Source organism: Entelurus aequoreus, linkage group LG02 (genome assembly GCF_033978785.1).
Source record: "Entelurus aequoreus isolate RoL-2023_Sb linkage group LG02, RoL_Eaeq_v1.1, whole genome shotgun sequence".
NCBI lineage: Eukaryota > Metazoa > Chordata > Actinopteri > Syngnathiformes > Syngnathidae > Entelurus > Entelurus aequoreus.
Genome location: NC_084732.1, coordinates 60053119 through 60069116, shown reverse-complemented (window position 1 = coordinate 60069116; position 15998 = coordinate 60053119). Strand labels below are relative to the sequence as shown.

The 15998-nt window shown below is 40.4% G+C and overlaps 1 protein-coding gene across 1 annotated transcript; it reads right to left on the bottom strand.

The window, feature by feature from the left end:
• Nucleotides 1–8927: 8927 nt before the first annotated feature.
• LOC133642237 (junctophilin-3-like) lies at nt 8928–10592 on the bottom strand. Its single transcript, XM_062036332.1, has 2 exons — nt 9519–10592; nt 8928–8953 (listed from the first exon to the last, which is right to left on the bottom strand). The coding sequence occupies exons 1-2, from the start codon at nt 9898–9900 to the stop codon at nt 8928–8930; spliced, it is 408 nt and encodes a 135-aa protein (XP_061892316.1). The 5' UTR covers nt 9901–10592.
• Nucleotides 10593–15998: the final 5406 nt, after the last annotated feature.

Here is a 15998-nt window from a genome sequence, read left to right as displayed (position 1 = left end):
CTTACTTACCTCGAAACAATTGTATATGGTACATGGTGTAATGATAAGTGTGATCAGTAGATGGTTTTATGTAGGAGCAAGAGGGGCAGAGCCCCCCTAATTACCGTATTTTCCAGACTATAAGGCGCACTTAAAATATTTGTTTCCCTTCAAAACTCGACAGTGCACCTTATAACCTAATGTATGGAATAATTCTGGTTTTGCTGACCGACCTCAAAGCAATTTTATTTGGTACATGGTGTAATGGTGTGACCAGTAGATGGTAGTCAAACACAAGAGATACATGTAGACTGCAATATGATGGCAATATGACTCAAGTAAACAACACCAACATTTTATATGTTCCATTGAGAATATAGAACATTACACACGGCGCTCAAAAATCTATCAAAATGTTTTAGTACGACTTTGGTAAGCTATGAAGCCACACCGCTTGATGGATTGTACTGTGCTTCAACATAAGAGTGTTATTATGGTGTGTGTATAAGGTAAGACATATTATCTGGTGTTTTGTTTCACAATATTATGCAAAAGCAACTTTCCTTACCTTCTGGTACCTGCTGATCTGTATTTGGGATCTGCATAAGTCCTGAAAAATTGCACGCATGCGCCTTTGTAGTCCGTGCCGACACCGTAGTCAATAAGCTTCTTCTTTTTCTCTATCTTCTTGTTATGTGACATACATCCTCCGCTGTTGCCATTTCTAATATAAAGTAGTGTAAAGTTCTTACTTATATCTGTCTGTAGACTCGCCATGAAAGCGCTAAAACATACCGGTGTAGTGAGTTTACATTATTCATCCAAGGAACTTTAGTTATTAGAGAGTTCCAGTCAGACGTTTTTTCACGTGACACCATTTCTGGTGTTGTTGTTTTGTCCGGATGAGGAAATGCTGCTCCGTTATTGATTTAAGTAAAGTCTGAGTGTCATTGAAACAGTTACCGGTAGCTCCATCTTTTGACACTTCTTCCACGCCCGTCCTTGCACGCTACACCGCTACAACAAAGATGACGGGGAGAAGACGCTGCCAAAGGTGAGCTACATAAATAAGGCCGCCCACAAAACAGCGCATCCTGAAGCGACTGTCAGAAAGCGGCTTCAACATTTTGATCAAAGAACCACCATTATATGTTATTTAGACCACAAGGAAGTGTTTTCGATTTAGAAAAAAATAATAATAATATGACTCCTTTAATGCGCCTTATATATGAAAAAAAAATCGAAAATAGACCATTCATCGGCAGTGCGCCTTATAATCCGGTGCGCCCTATGGTCCGGAAAATATCGTAAATGTCTTGCCCACTCAAATCAACATTTTTGAAGTTCAGAAAGTACATTTTATTACACCCACAAAAATAATATATTACAAGGAGACACAATTATCGGCAGTAGCGGAGAAATAGTCTGAAAAAGGGACACATTACACTAGTATCATCTTCCCTCATCTCTGCCCCTCGGCTGTCATACGTGGACACACACACCCCTGCCTTCAGCCCTCAGTAACCCAGTGTCGACGAATGAAAACGAGACAAAAATGTTAACAGAAACAAAATCCAATCATATCTAATTTCATCTTGTAGATGGGTGGGACAACATGACACTTTTTGCTGCTGCTAATCCAACCCCAAGTCCAAATGCTGCCAATTTCTTTAATCAGATTCATTACTCATAGGAATTTGGATTAATCATGATCACCCGCAGGTGATTACTCGATTGCAAAATTTAAATCAGCTCAAGAAAAGACACCAATATTTGTACACAAATGCAATTTAATTGTCAGAGTGTCATCCAGGAACGGTTTACTTGAACGCATGTCATTTATTTGCCCAAAACTTGGTCACAGTTCTATCTAAAGTTATTTCAGGCAGTATTTTGGTATACAGGGGCCGAGAATTGCACTACTTAAAGGCCAAATATTTATTTGTGTCCTTTTTGCTAAGTTTAAATTTTTGGCACTGTATTGGGTTTTGTACTTTCATATTTAATGTTGTTACATTACAAAATATTTATTTTGTATACGTTTTTATTTCTATTTATTATACGGCACACTGCAATCTACTGAGATAAATTCTGAATGTTCTAAAATACTGTATATGATGTTTTTATTCTTCAATCAGTTAATATAAATATCTTTGACGTCCAAAATGTTATCGAACATAATAACGTTTAAAATAACAAAATGAAAAATAACGTCACGGTTACTTTGCTGAGTAACTAGTTACTCTTAAAATGAGATAACTGAGTTACTAACTCAATTACTTTTTGGGAAAGGTAATATATAACTGTAACTAATTACTTTTTGAAGGGAAGATGACCAACACTGCTAGCAGGTAACCCATAAGCAAGCAACACCAACACTTGAGAATATAGACCATTACATGCAGCGCTCAAAAATCTGTAACATTGTTTTAGTACAACTTTGTCAAGAGGTTGATGGAACACGGAGTACTACTGCTACTGTAGTCAGACGTACTGTGCTTCAACGTCCATCCATCCATCCAAATTCCAGGTGCATGTCTTTGGAAGTGGGAGGAAGCCGGACTACCCGGAGGGAACCCATGCAGTCATGGGGAGGACATGCAAACTCCACACACAAAGACCCCGATCGAATCCAGGACCTTCTTATGTGAGGCTCACGCACTAACCCCCGTACCACCGCGCTGCCTTGTGCTTCAACATACCGGTATTGTTATGGTGTGTGTATAAGAACCACAAAATGGCACCTAATAGGAGACATATTATCTGGCGTTTTGTTTCGTCTTATTATGCAAAACCAACTTTTCTTTCCTTTTGGTACCTGCTGTTGTGAATTTGGGATCTGCATACAAAGAGACGGTCAGAAAGCGGCTTAAAAACGGTTAGTAAAACATAATCTATGCAACATTTTGACCAAAGAACCACCGTTGCATGTTATGTAGACCACAAAAAAGTGTTTTAAATGTAGAAAAAAAAAATGATATGACCCCTTTAATGCGCCTTCCAATTCACATGATGCATGTGTATGAAAATAGAAAATAGACATGAATAGGCCACATAAAATGAAGTGGCGGGACACATCTGGCCTCTGGGCGTAGAGTTTGACATCTGTACAGTAGCTCTGTTCTGTTGTTTGTGTATATAATTTGTGTGCATCTTTGTCTCTCCCACTGTTTGCTGGATTGTCGCAAGCTCATGCATAAAGTTGTTTGGTACAGTTCCCCAATATTGCAGTCAATCCAATACTTTTATCCTTACCGTCAAACTATTGCAGTCTCAGATTGATACTGGTGGCATCAGATCGATATTTTTCAGTTCTAATCTGTTTATTTCTGTGTTTTATGGTTTGTTGATTTTTTTCATAATATTATAGTCATATTAATGCTGTCAGATGATTAATTTTAAAAATCAGATTACTCTAACTTTTTGATTGTGATTAATCACATTGGATCACAGCTAATTACTTGCGTGCATAATTTAAATTGACTTTAAAAAACAAAAAAAAATTTCTGACACAAATGCAAATTGATTGTCAGAATGCATACTGTACACAAAAAAATGTTTAAATGTTTTACTTAAATGCACGTTATTTTCTTGTTCAAAACTTGCTGACAGATTTATCTAAATTTCCGTAAGGGTGTATTTTGAAGACAAATTTGCTAGTGATCACACTGGCTGGCGTCTCTTCACTCATCTTTACGTATGCATTGACTTGATCACTGACTGTATAGCAACCGAAATAAATTGTTTGATTAATCTGTGTTCATACATAAATAATGTAATATTTTTTTGTGATTAATCGCATGCATTAACCCTGACAGCCATAATTTATACAGAGTTATAATTTAGGGAATACGTTTTTAGACAATGGAGGGTTGTGGGGAAAAAAGCAAAATGATTTAAATGCTAGACAATGTTAGTTTTTGCTTTCATATTATTGTTGTTACATTGCCCTATAGCACAAGTCTCAAATTTGAGGTGTCCAAACAGTGGCCTGCAGACCAAATGCGGAACAATTGTATGCCAATCTCAAGCAACCCGACTTCCCGGTATTTAAATTCAAATGCTCAGGGGTCTGACGAGTGACATTTTGTTTCCATCTTGTGGGTAATGTGAGATACTTAGATCAGTGACCATGATGTGTACTTTCCTGACAACCCAAGCAGAGCATTATTCTATATGTCCCAATCCAAACAACCTTTCCTAGTCATGGTGCAGAAAACAAGCAGAAAAAGTCAACACATAATTACACATAACCCAACTTGCTCACTGAACTTTGTAAATATTATTAAAAAAACATCCTATCACCATAAAAAAATCTAAATGACTAATTATTAATTTAAATCCATTGCAAGGCATGAGGGGAAAAATGCAAAACACTCTCTCCACACATTTCCATGTTTGACTTTTAGCTGCATGTTATTTCTGATTGATTACAAAGCTTTAAAGAGGTTGTCACGGAAGTAAACAAGGTAGGAGTTGAACTTTCACATACTCTTACCCGCGCACCCTGGGCAGTTGATATTTAATTATAATACTTATTATAATATTCATATAATATTAATTATGTTGAATCCCACTAGATATAAACTACAATAACTGAGCAAACACAAGAATTACGGTACAACAAACACACTTTGGGCATCATAAAGGGCAACTTCCTTTAGGCAAGCTAAATTTATTCCTGAGAAACTCAACAATGTGAAAATATACAGTTGTTACATTCAATTTCATATTTATAAAGACTACCACACCTCAGGGTCATTATAGATCTTGGTAGAAGTAGTTAAAATGTGATTTTGAAGTAAATACTTTATGCGGCCCGTTCTCACCCATACTCTGACTCCAATGACCCCTAACCCTAACCCTTAACCCCAAGTAAATTGAGTTTTAGACCCCTGTATCATATGTACATATTAGGGCTGTCAAAGATAACAAGTTAACTCTTAATTAATCATAAAAACATTTTCACACTAATCATGTATATACGCAGATTAATCAGGCAATTTATTTTCCCCGTACATGAGGCCTAATCAACTGGACATCGCCCAAATAGGCTTGATGAAACCATTAAAACTAGAGTTGATCATGTATGCAGCACTCCTGCCACCCCGCAGGGGGCAACATGTGTTAAAGTGAAGCAGCAGTAGGGTGAGTAGAAAAAGACTACTCATTCAACCTTAAAAAAAGAAAATCTAAATAAATTGAAAAAAAATGAATTTTAACAACGACTGGACAACAAAATATGAATGTTCTGCCCTGACTTGGCTGGAGTCATCGTTTCCTGGCAGACTTTTTAAATGACGGACACGTTGTTCCAGACAAGCAGCAATAATGGTAGAAATCCGAGTTTGTAAGCTTCATCACGAAACTTGGTCAAATATTTCCAAGTAGATATTGTGTATAAATATATTTAGTGTGTTTTGCAATTGCTGACTTCGTCATGTCTTTTGTATTCGTGGTCCTGTTGTTTTTAGTCTGAGAGTAACGATCAAACCTAGTTTAATACTTGTAGCGCTAAATTTGACCAGTAGAGGGCGACAATTCTACTTGTGACAAGTCACATACAGTGTGTGCAATGTTTAGTGTGTGAATGTTGTATAATTTCTATAATATGTAAACATTTGTAGTTTATTGTGTGAATATATTAACACTAAACCGTCTGTTTTGTTTATGTAAAATACACAATGGACATTATGTAAAATACACAATGGAAGTGATACTTTTGTTATGTTTATTTTATGTTTATATTTTCAGTCTTACAAACCTAAATGAAGGAAGAAGTGTAAAGAAATGAAACTAAGGAAGGAAAATAATTCAAAAGAAGGAACATCAATCCTCAACAAAAACTGGAGCTTCTTTTTCTTCATGCTTTTAACTAGCTGCACATGCTGGAAACTCGTAGTGAGGGCAGAATATTGGATTTATTGACAGTGCAGTGTGAAAGCCGATATGTTTACTTTGCAATTAAGTAAACGCAGTCTCAAAGAAATATAACCTGCAGAGGCATTTTTTGACAAAACATCCACATTTCAATGTCCGGCCTTTGAGCCCAGGCTCTTTAAATTGCCGCCCTCTTCATTATGTAGTTCAGGGGTGCTCACACTTTTTCTGCAGGCGAGCTACTTTTCAATTAATCAATTCGCGGGGATCTACCTCATTCATGTATATATTTTATATTTACTTATTTATGAAATATATGTTTTTGTTAACAAGTTAAAGGTGTTTAATGATAATGCAAGCATGTTTAACACATATAGTTAATATTGTTAATAAATTAAAGGTGTTTAATCATAATACAAGAATGTTTAATACATATAGTTAATATTGTTAACAAGTTAAAGGTGTTTAAAGATAATACAAGCATGTTCAACACATATAGTTAATATTGTTAACAAGTTAAAGGCCTACTGAGATGAATTTTTTTTATTTAAACGGGGATAACAGATCCATTCTATGTGTCATACTTGATCATTTCGCGATATTGCCATATTTTTGCTGAAAGGATTTAGTAGAGAACATCGACGATAAAGTTCGCAACTTTTGGTAGCTGATAAAAAAAAGCCTTGCCTGTACCGGAAGTAGCGTGACGTCACAGGTTGAAAGGCTCCTCACATTTCCCTATGGTTTACACCAGCAGCGAGAGCGATTCGGACCGAGAAAGCGACGATTACCCCATTAATTTGAGCCAGGATGAAAGATTTGTGGATGAGGAACGTGAGAGTGAAGGATTAGAGTGCAGTGCAGGATGTATCTTTTTTCGCTCTGACCGTAACTTGGGTACAAGGGCTCATTGGATTCCACACTCTCTCCTTTTTCTATTGTGGATCACGGATTTGTATTTTAAACCACCTCGGATACTATATCCTCTTGAAAATGAGAGTCGAGAATGTGAAATGGACATTCACAGTGACTTTTATTTCCACAACAATACATCAGCGAAACACTTTAGCTACGGAGGTAATGTGATAGCATCGGGCTTAACTGCATATAGAAACAAAAGAAATAAGCCCCTGACTGGAAGGATAGACAGAAAATCAACAATACTATTAAACCATGGACCTGTAACTACACGGTTAATGCTTTCCAGCCTGGCGAAGGTTAACAATGCTGTTGCTAACGACGCCATTGAAGCTAACTTAGCAACGGGACCTCACAGAGCTATGCTAAAAACATTAGCTATCCACCTACGCCAGCCAGCCCTCATCTGCTCATCAACATCCGTGCTCACCTGCGTTCCAGCGATCAACGGAGCGACGAAGGACTTCACCCGATCATCCGTGCGGTCGGCGGCTAGCGTCGGATAGCGCATCTGCTATCCAAGTCAAAGTCCTCCTGCTTGTGTTGCTGCAGCCAGCTGCTAATACACCGATCCCACCTAAAACTTTCTTCTTTGTAGTCTTCATTGTTCATTAAACAAATTGCAAAAGATTCACCAACACAGATGTCCAGAATACTGTGGAATTTTGAGATGAAAACAGAGCTTTTTGTATTGGATTCAATGGTGTCCGAATACTTCCGTTTCAACGATTGACGTCACGCGCATACGTCATCATACATAGACGTTTTCAACCGGAAGTTTAGCGGGAAATTTAAAATTGCACTTTATAAGTTAACCCGGCCGTATTGGCATGTGTTGCAATGTTAAGATTTCATCATTGATATATAAACTATCAGACTGCGTGGTCGGTAGTAGTGGGGTTCAGTAGGCCTTTAAAGGTGTTTAATGATAATACAAGCATGTTTAACACATATAGATTCCTTTCTTTCATGAAGACAAGAATATAAGTTGGTGTATTGCTGATTCTGATGACTTGCATTGATTGGTATCAGACAGTAGTGCTGATAATGTCCGCATTTTCAAATGGAGGAGAAAAAAAGTCCTCCTTTCTGTCCAATACCACATGAAAGTGGTTGGTTTTTGGCATCTTATTTGTCCAGCTTCCATACTCCTTTGTACTTTACAAGAAATACATTGGCGGCAAACTCCGTAGCTTGCTGGCTTGTGCACGCCAGCTTTCTGAGACTCTTATTTTGTGAGCGCAGGCAGGATGAAGCAGCGCTTTTATTGTGCAACTGTGCAGTCGGTCTTTGGAGTTTTGACGACAGGTACGGCGCCAGAGTCTGTTGAAATAAAAAGTGTTTCTCGCCTTCCTGTCAGTAATTTTTTCTTAATAATGAGCTGGCAGCAGCCAGCGTCATCTCAGAAGACCCTCGGGTGCCGTGAATGTCAATCAAGTGACGAAAGTGACGTCATAGTGAAGATTTATGATTGCTCATTTTTAGGACTATTTTCTTAATGCCTGGCTGGGGATCGACTGACACACCCTCCGTGATCGACCGGTAGATCGCGATCGACGTAATGAGCACCCCTGCCGTAGTTGAATAGCCCTGTCGTACATGCTCCTTTACTGTAACTGCAGATGGCAAATTTGATCTCAAATTACACTTTGGTGGGACTTTAAATAAATCTTTCATCAAGTTTTGACCAAATAAATGACAAGCATTCAAGTAAAACAAACAAAAAAAATGTTCCCGGATGACATTCTGACAATAAAATTGCAATCGTGTCCAAATATTGGACTATTTTTTTAGGTTAACTTGAGTTATACAAGCAATTAATAACCTGTGATTAATAATAATTAATCCAAATTCAAAAGTGTGATTAATCTGATTTAAAAAATATTAGTTTGACAGCACAAAATCACAAAACCCTTTGAGGATCTTGAAAAAAAAATGAATGTATAAAATATCGGTAATAATGGTCCTAATTACATGGTATTGGATCAATACAAAACTTGTAGTATAAACCCACCGCTAGTGCAAACTACTCCAATAGGGAGTTTTTAAAGGGCCACTATGTGTTCAGGAGCTGTCTGTGGTTCTGAAGACTAACAAATCATGTCCAATGTTGCCTCTGCTGTGTTGTGTGCTTGGAGAGCAACAGCAAGCTATATTTCTCCGTCAGCAATCCTCCCTGGGACCAGAAGAATGGGGCAGATGTGTCGCGTGACGCAGTGTGTTTTTCCCCACCCGTGCACAGCGTCGGGGTTATATTTTCCATGTTTTTTCTTGTCGGAGCTTTGCAAACAAGACTACAAAACCGTGTTTTGTCTCCACTTGCATCGCTTTTGAACTCCAACAACTTCGGACTGAATCCGTCTTTAAGCGGCCTAAATTAGAGGCAAGCAGGGAAGAGACTGACTGGGGATGGACAGCCAATCAGATTTCAGAGAAGCCATGCTCGGGTCTCTCGTGACACGCTGACCTGCTGTCTCCACGTTACCATGGGGACTCTACAGCACAGAGGGTGTGATTCTGAGTGGATGCGAGAAGTGTTGTGATCTTATAATGGTGTCTCACTTCCTGTATTAGCTTTTTTTTAATGAATAATACAGACACAACCCTCCTGATACACATTTATACTGTGTTATTGTGCATTAGAACAAGGCCAAGCAACGACTCAATGTGAAGCAAGAAGAAGAAAAAGTGTATGGTAACATTAGGAGAAATACATTCCTGTGAGAGGAAATCATCTTTACCTCCATCAGAGTAGGTTTCAGTGCCGTATCCATCCTGCAGACTGTTGCTCCACGTCCCCTCATAGCGGGCGCCGCTGGCCGTGCTCTCCAGCTGCCCATAGCGGCCTTTAAAGCCTTGTGTCCATTCCCCTCTATACTCCCAACGGCCCTTGCTCTCCACTCCGATACCGTGCCGTTTACCCTGCGCCCAGGTGCCCTGGTAGCTGTTCCCACTGGGCCATGTGTACACACCCAGGACCTCAAAGCCGTGACTCCACGCTCCTGCGTACTCGCCCTGACCCTGTGGCCCCGTGCAGACCCCTCGACCGTGAGCTTTTCCCTGCTCCCACCCCCCGCAGTACGACCCCCCATCATCAAAGTCAAACCTGCCTCCAGTGGACATGCATGAAACAGGTTTTGGCAAATCCTTAGAATGTCAAGAAAAAGAGCAACAGAGGCCTAGTTTACTCAGAAGTAGCAAGAAGGGTGGAGGCCTTGCTTGAACCCGGTATCAGGGGAAGCACAGGCCGCTGACTTCCTCGCCTCTAATTCTGAAAGAGTTTCTCGTGTGGAATAGCTATAGAAGGTCTGACTAGCATCATCTAAAAGGAATGGAAGCCTCAGCAATGTGTCTGGAGTGATGAATACAGCTCTTGTATGGGTTGCATCCCATGCGCATGCAGGCTAACAGTGCCCCTCATCCTCCGCCAGTTCCTCCTCCACCCTGGGGGCAGTCGGGGAGCTTGCCGTCGTCTCAGTCCCGACAAGAGATGGCTAGGCTTTTTCGGCAGTCCCGTAGGCCCACAGAGTTGTGGCGGAGCAGCAGCAGAAATGGAGCTCGGTTAGCTATTACAGCATCCAAGCATCCTTGCTGCACCTGCACACGGTGCAAGGATGCTGCCACACTGGTGCGTCATTGGAAAAAAAAAGAGCAGAGAAGTTGAAAAGATTTCCCTAAAACATGGTCCGGAAATAAGACATCTGCTGTGATCCGAGTTGTTAGCACACAGACCTCCGAGGCCAAAAGCAAAGTGAGATGATCTCCGATTTCCTTCCCCTCTCTCCACTCTTCTGTGATCCAAAGAGGAGGCTCTCTCAAGGTGCCAAGAGAAGCAGAAAAACCCTTCCTCTTCTTTGCCTTCTATCCGAGCGTCCTCCTATACCAGGATCGTTGTCGTATCAATTCCATCATCTGCACTTTTCTGTTTTTGGCCTCTCGCTATTTCTCCAATCGCTTGTCTCTCTAAAATCTACTCATTACAGGACTGTTCCACCCCTGCCGATACCCCTCCCCCACACACACGCACACACGCTCCTTGGCTCTTAAAGCGATACACACGGAAGGATGGTGCCAGCAGCAGCATGGATGAAGCTCAGTGCGCTCTCCCTTTGGGGATACAGCCTGCTTTTCCTAATTATCCAACCTCCTTTTACTCTCCTCCTCTCAGGCTCAAATCCGGATAGTCAGCAAACTGCTTGGTGAGGTCAGTGATCCTGTTCCACTCGGTCCAACAATTAGATTACGATTCAGAGGCTACGATTTGATTACAAATCGATTATTCATGCATCTTTAATTATTACATTATTAATAATTATTAGAGGTGAGAATCTTTGAGTACCTTAATTTAATTCGTATTCTTGAGATGACAATTCGATTCAGAATCGATTCTTGATTCAACACAAATCTCCTAATATATTATCAAATAATAGTAATAATAATAATAAAAATAATACATTTAATTTCTAAAGCAAAGATGTAAAACATGCGGCCCGTTAGCTGGATCAGGTTCAATCCGGCCCGCGAGATGAGTTAGCTAAGTGTAAAATTGAGCTGTATTTTTAAATGAAAGAAACTGCTGTTGTAAATGTGTCCACTGGATGTCGCAATAGCAAATCTGTTAGGCAAGCAAATAGTTTGAGCAAGTATACCAAGCAAGAGGTACACGGTAATGCGGGGCTGCGACTCCTCCCCCTTGACCTAATGTAAAACAAACACGAGTAAAATAAACAATTGGTAATCACACATAAAATGCTGCATGATGTTACAGTTTACGGGGGAGTGTAGACAGCACAGACCACAATAGGGCGTAGTTCCTCTATGATTTATTATATATATAAACATATATATTAACAAAACAACAATACTTAAACTAAGGAAATGGAGTGTGACGGAGCCAAAAGAGCGTATGTGTGTGAGAATATGTGTAGGATTAGCTGCTGAGTGTTACCGGTAGTGTTGAGTGAGAGGCAAGTCCAAAAGGGTCTGGGCAGGCTCGTATGTCCGTATTGGGGGCTAAGCGGGGCATAGGAGGTCCGTGTCCAGGCAAGAGGTCGAGATCCAAGGGGGCAGCCAGGGAACCAGAGAGTAACAAAGAATGACGAGACGCCCAGCTCGCCAAGCGGGAACGGGGATTTGCTGCAGGAACGACAGGACACAGGACAACGCAACAATGAAACACGGAGGGGAAAACACAGAGAGAGCAAGATTGCATCAAACAAGAAGACGGCTTACTATACACCAACAGAAGATTACGTTCTGGCGCCGGATAGCAGGTTGAGCAGGCTTTTGAAGGCAGGAGAGCTCATCAACGACAGGTGCGTAGATTGCTGATTGCTTGCAGCTGCTTGCCGCAGCCGGAGTGATGCGTGCACGAGGTGAGCGGTCGTGGGCGTGTCCCAAGGTGCGCTCTTGGAGGCGCAACCAGCAGAGCGCACAGATGAGGGCGCATTGGAATGCGCCCTGGCCATGACACATGAGACACTGCACATTGATATAGTTCTGTGAAAATTATTGTTTGCTGTGCAAATTTAAAGAAAGTGAACAGTGTGGGGCAGCACGGTGGAAGAGGGGTTAGTGCGTCTCCCTCACAATACGAAGGTCCTGAGTAGTCGTGAGGTTCAATCCCGGCCTCGGGATCTTTCTGTGTGGAGTTTGCATGTTCTCTCCGTGACTGCGTGGGTTCCCTCCGGGTACTCCGGCTTCCTCCCACCTCCAAAAACATGCACCTGGGGATAGGCTGATTGGCAACACTAAATTGGCCCTAGTGTGTGAATGTGAGTGTGAATGTTGTCTGTCTATCTGTGTTGGCCCTGCGATGAGGTGGCGACTTGTCCAGGGTGTACCCCGCCTTCCGCCCGATTGTAGCTGAGATAGGCTACAGCGCCCCCCGCGACCCCGAAGGGAATAAGCGGTAGAAAATGGATGGATGGATGGATGAACAGTGTGTGATTTACTGCAATAATGTCAGTCTTTTAAGTTTTTACTTTTGGTTTGTTAAAATTGTTCACACAGTGCACAGCTTTTATTTTTCTATCAATACACAGTGATGCCTAGAAGGCAGGGAGTAACTCAACCCTCTTAAATAGTTTCTACCTCAGTTTGTATGGTTTGTTGAGTTAGCACAGGATTAATATGTGGAAATGACAAATGAGGTAGTTGATAAATATAAGAGCTTTTATTTATGCTTTTTATATTTTTTTCAATCCTAGATGGGCTGGGACTTAAAGTTTAATTACTTTGTAGGTACACTGAGATTAAGTCTAAATTGATTGTGTTCTTCCTGGTGTTTTTGAAACTGCACAAATTTAGTCCTCAGAATTTTCAACTAATTTAAAGTGTTTTGTCAAGAGGATTAGTTGTGATTTTCAGAATATGCTTGTTCTATTTTGGGCCAAAGTAAAACAAAGAAAACAATCTGAAGTTGTCACAGTTGTATTTTTAAGTTTTTATGCCATGATTTTACCTGTCCAGCCGACGTGGGAGTAGATTTTCCGCCCTGCGGCCCCTGAGCTAAAATGAGTTTGACACATCCAGTCTAAAGCACTTTTCATCAAACAAGATCTCAAAGTGCTACAATATTAAAAACATAGTGGAGAAGACAAAATATACACACTAAAAACAAAAAGACAAGGTTAAAAATAATTTTAGTAATTTGCAATCATATCCATTTCTGAATAAAAAGGCTATCAGGTCTATCTTAAAAGAGTCCTGGCTCTGAATATTTGGTATATGATGTATAACAGGGGTCTCAAACACGCGGCCCGCGGGCCAATTGCGGCCCGCGAGCCGTTATTTTGCGGCCCGCACCTTAATATGAAAGTTTAATGTTAGTGCGGCCCGCAAGTTTTAAATGAATGGCGCTTGACAGCGTTGTGTGCGGAGCTAAAGGAATCTACCAATCACGGGGTGGTTTAAGGTTCTCAACAACATTGAGGGTGTGCCGTGATGGCACCATCTTTAGTGTCCTTTAGAAACTGTCACCGCATCATCTTTTTCTCCATACTAACAGCGTGCCGGCCCAGACACATGTTGTAAGAGGCTTCTGCAGACACACGACAGTTATTGCAAGACATACTTGAGGAACATTCATACATGTCACTCTGAGGGTGGTCATATTTAATTTTATTTATTTTTTTAACACTGTTACAAATATGCGCCACATTGTGAACCCACACCAAATAAGAATGACAAACACATTTCGGGAGAACATCCGCACCTTCACCACATCTAGTGTGTGTGTGACAATCATTGGTACTTTAATCTTTAAACACAACAGAACAAATACCCAGAATCCTTTGCAGCCCTAACCCCCCCCACCCCCCCCCCCATCTCCCGAATTCGGAGGTCTCAAGGTTGGCAAGTATGCATTGACGTCACTTGCGTGATGCAAGCAGAGAAACATTTTGCTCGCTTTTCCACGACACCCGCACACACTCTTCCTCCCTCCCTCCCTCCCTCCCTGCCTCCCTCGCTCGCCCGCCTGCTCGCTCCCGCTCCCGTTGTAAACAGTCCGGGCGGGGAAGACCGCAGCGGTCCGGTACCTTCCAAAGCACTCCGCCGAAGGAGCGAGCGACAATACAAAAGTGTGGTGCACTGGACCCCAGCGCTGATACTCTGACAGAGAGTCGCTGGGCGAATCAGACGTGTAACACGTTAGTGGTGATGTTAGCCCGTTCGGGGCTAATTGTGCTACCGTAACTGTAAACTCCACGGCGAGCCCCCCCCCCCTCCCGTTGGCTCCAGACAGAGACGATTTTTGATGCAATATTTCTTTGTTGAGCACAGGGGCACCCCGACGTGTCTCATTTCATTTTTTTTCATTTTTATTTATCTCCTTCATTGATGTGCATCTTTGATTGATAGACAATTATACCTCAATTATTCAATTATACATTTACACACCAACGCCTGAGAAGGAGCAGGATGAAGAAAAATCTTATATTTTTCTGCCCCCTTCAACATAATACGTAGTCTTACTTAATGATATCATATAAACCAACAATTACATCCCAATATAACGAAAACAAACAAAAAAAACACAAAAAAAACACAAGAAGTGCAAACCTTCATGATGTACAAACCGAACAAAAAAACAAAAGATGTAATATACACCTCACGGGATGATACAAAACAAATACAAAACCAGGCAAAAAATAAGTAAAATAATAAATATAAAGCAAAATGTAAACACTTATGGCTGTCCATATGATCTTATTGTTCTGTCTTTATATATTTTTTTCAATTGGAATATATTTTTACAATCTTTTATCTCATTGTAAAGAGAATTCCATAGTTTAACCCCCACCACTGATATGCACATTTGTTTTCAAGTTGTCCTTGAATACTGAGGTTGGAAATGACCTTTTCTTCTATGCTCTTCATTCTCAGAAGTGATGACAAACATTTTGTGTAAATTTGCTGGTAATATTTTACTTTTAGCCTTAAACATGACACATAATGTCTGTAACTTTACTAGCTCCTGTAATTTCAATAAACCCGAATTAATAAATAATATGTTAGTGTGTTCTAAGTAATCTACTTTATGAATAATCCTTATAGCTCTTTTCTGTAGTTGATACAGAGAAAGTTGCAGTACACAAGGAATACAATTTGAAACGTCATTATACAACTAGACATGCTGAAGAGTATGCAAAATACCAGGGAGATGAGAGAGTGAACCGGGTTGCAACTTTTAAAAGCAGTCTACTGAGGCAACAAGATTTCGTCAAGAAAGCAAGCGAAAAGAGCGATGCAGCAGTCAAAGCTAGCTACATGGTGAGTGAGATGGTTGCTAGGACGGGAAAGCCATTCAAAGAAGGTGAATTCATTAAAAAGTGCATGTTAGATTTTTTTTTAGAAATCTTTTCTTGCGGCCCAGCCTCACCCAGTTTCTGCATCCAGTGGCCCCCAGGTAAATTGAGTTTGAGACCCCTGATGTATAACAAAAACTTTTTGAAACAGGTTTTGTCCTCTTAGCTGCTAACGTATGACTTATACGCACAGTGTTGACCTAAAATCATGTTTTCAAAAATGTATTTTTAAATTTTATTTACAAAACTCACATAATTTCAAATAGTCTAACAAACGAAAATAGAGGAACCCCAAGACCAAACAAATCGCAGCTTTACAATACTTAGGATAGAAAATTTACAAAGACATACAAATACAGTACTAAAAAAAGGATTATTTGATTATCAAAAAATTTGGAATTAATTTAAAAT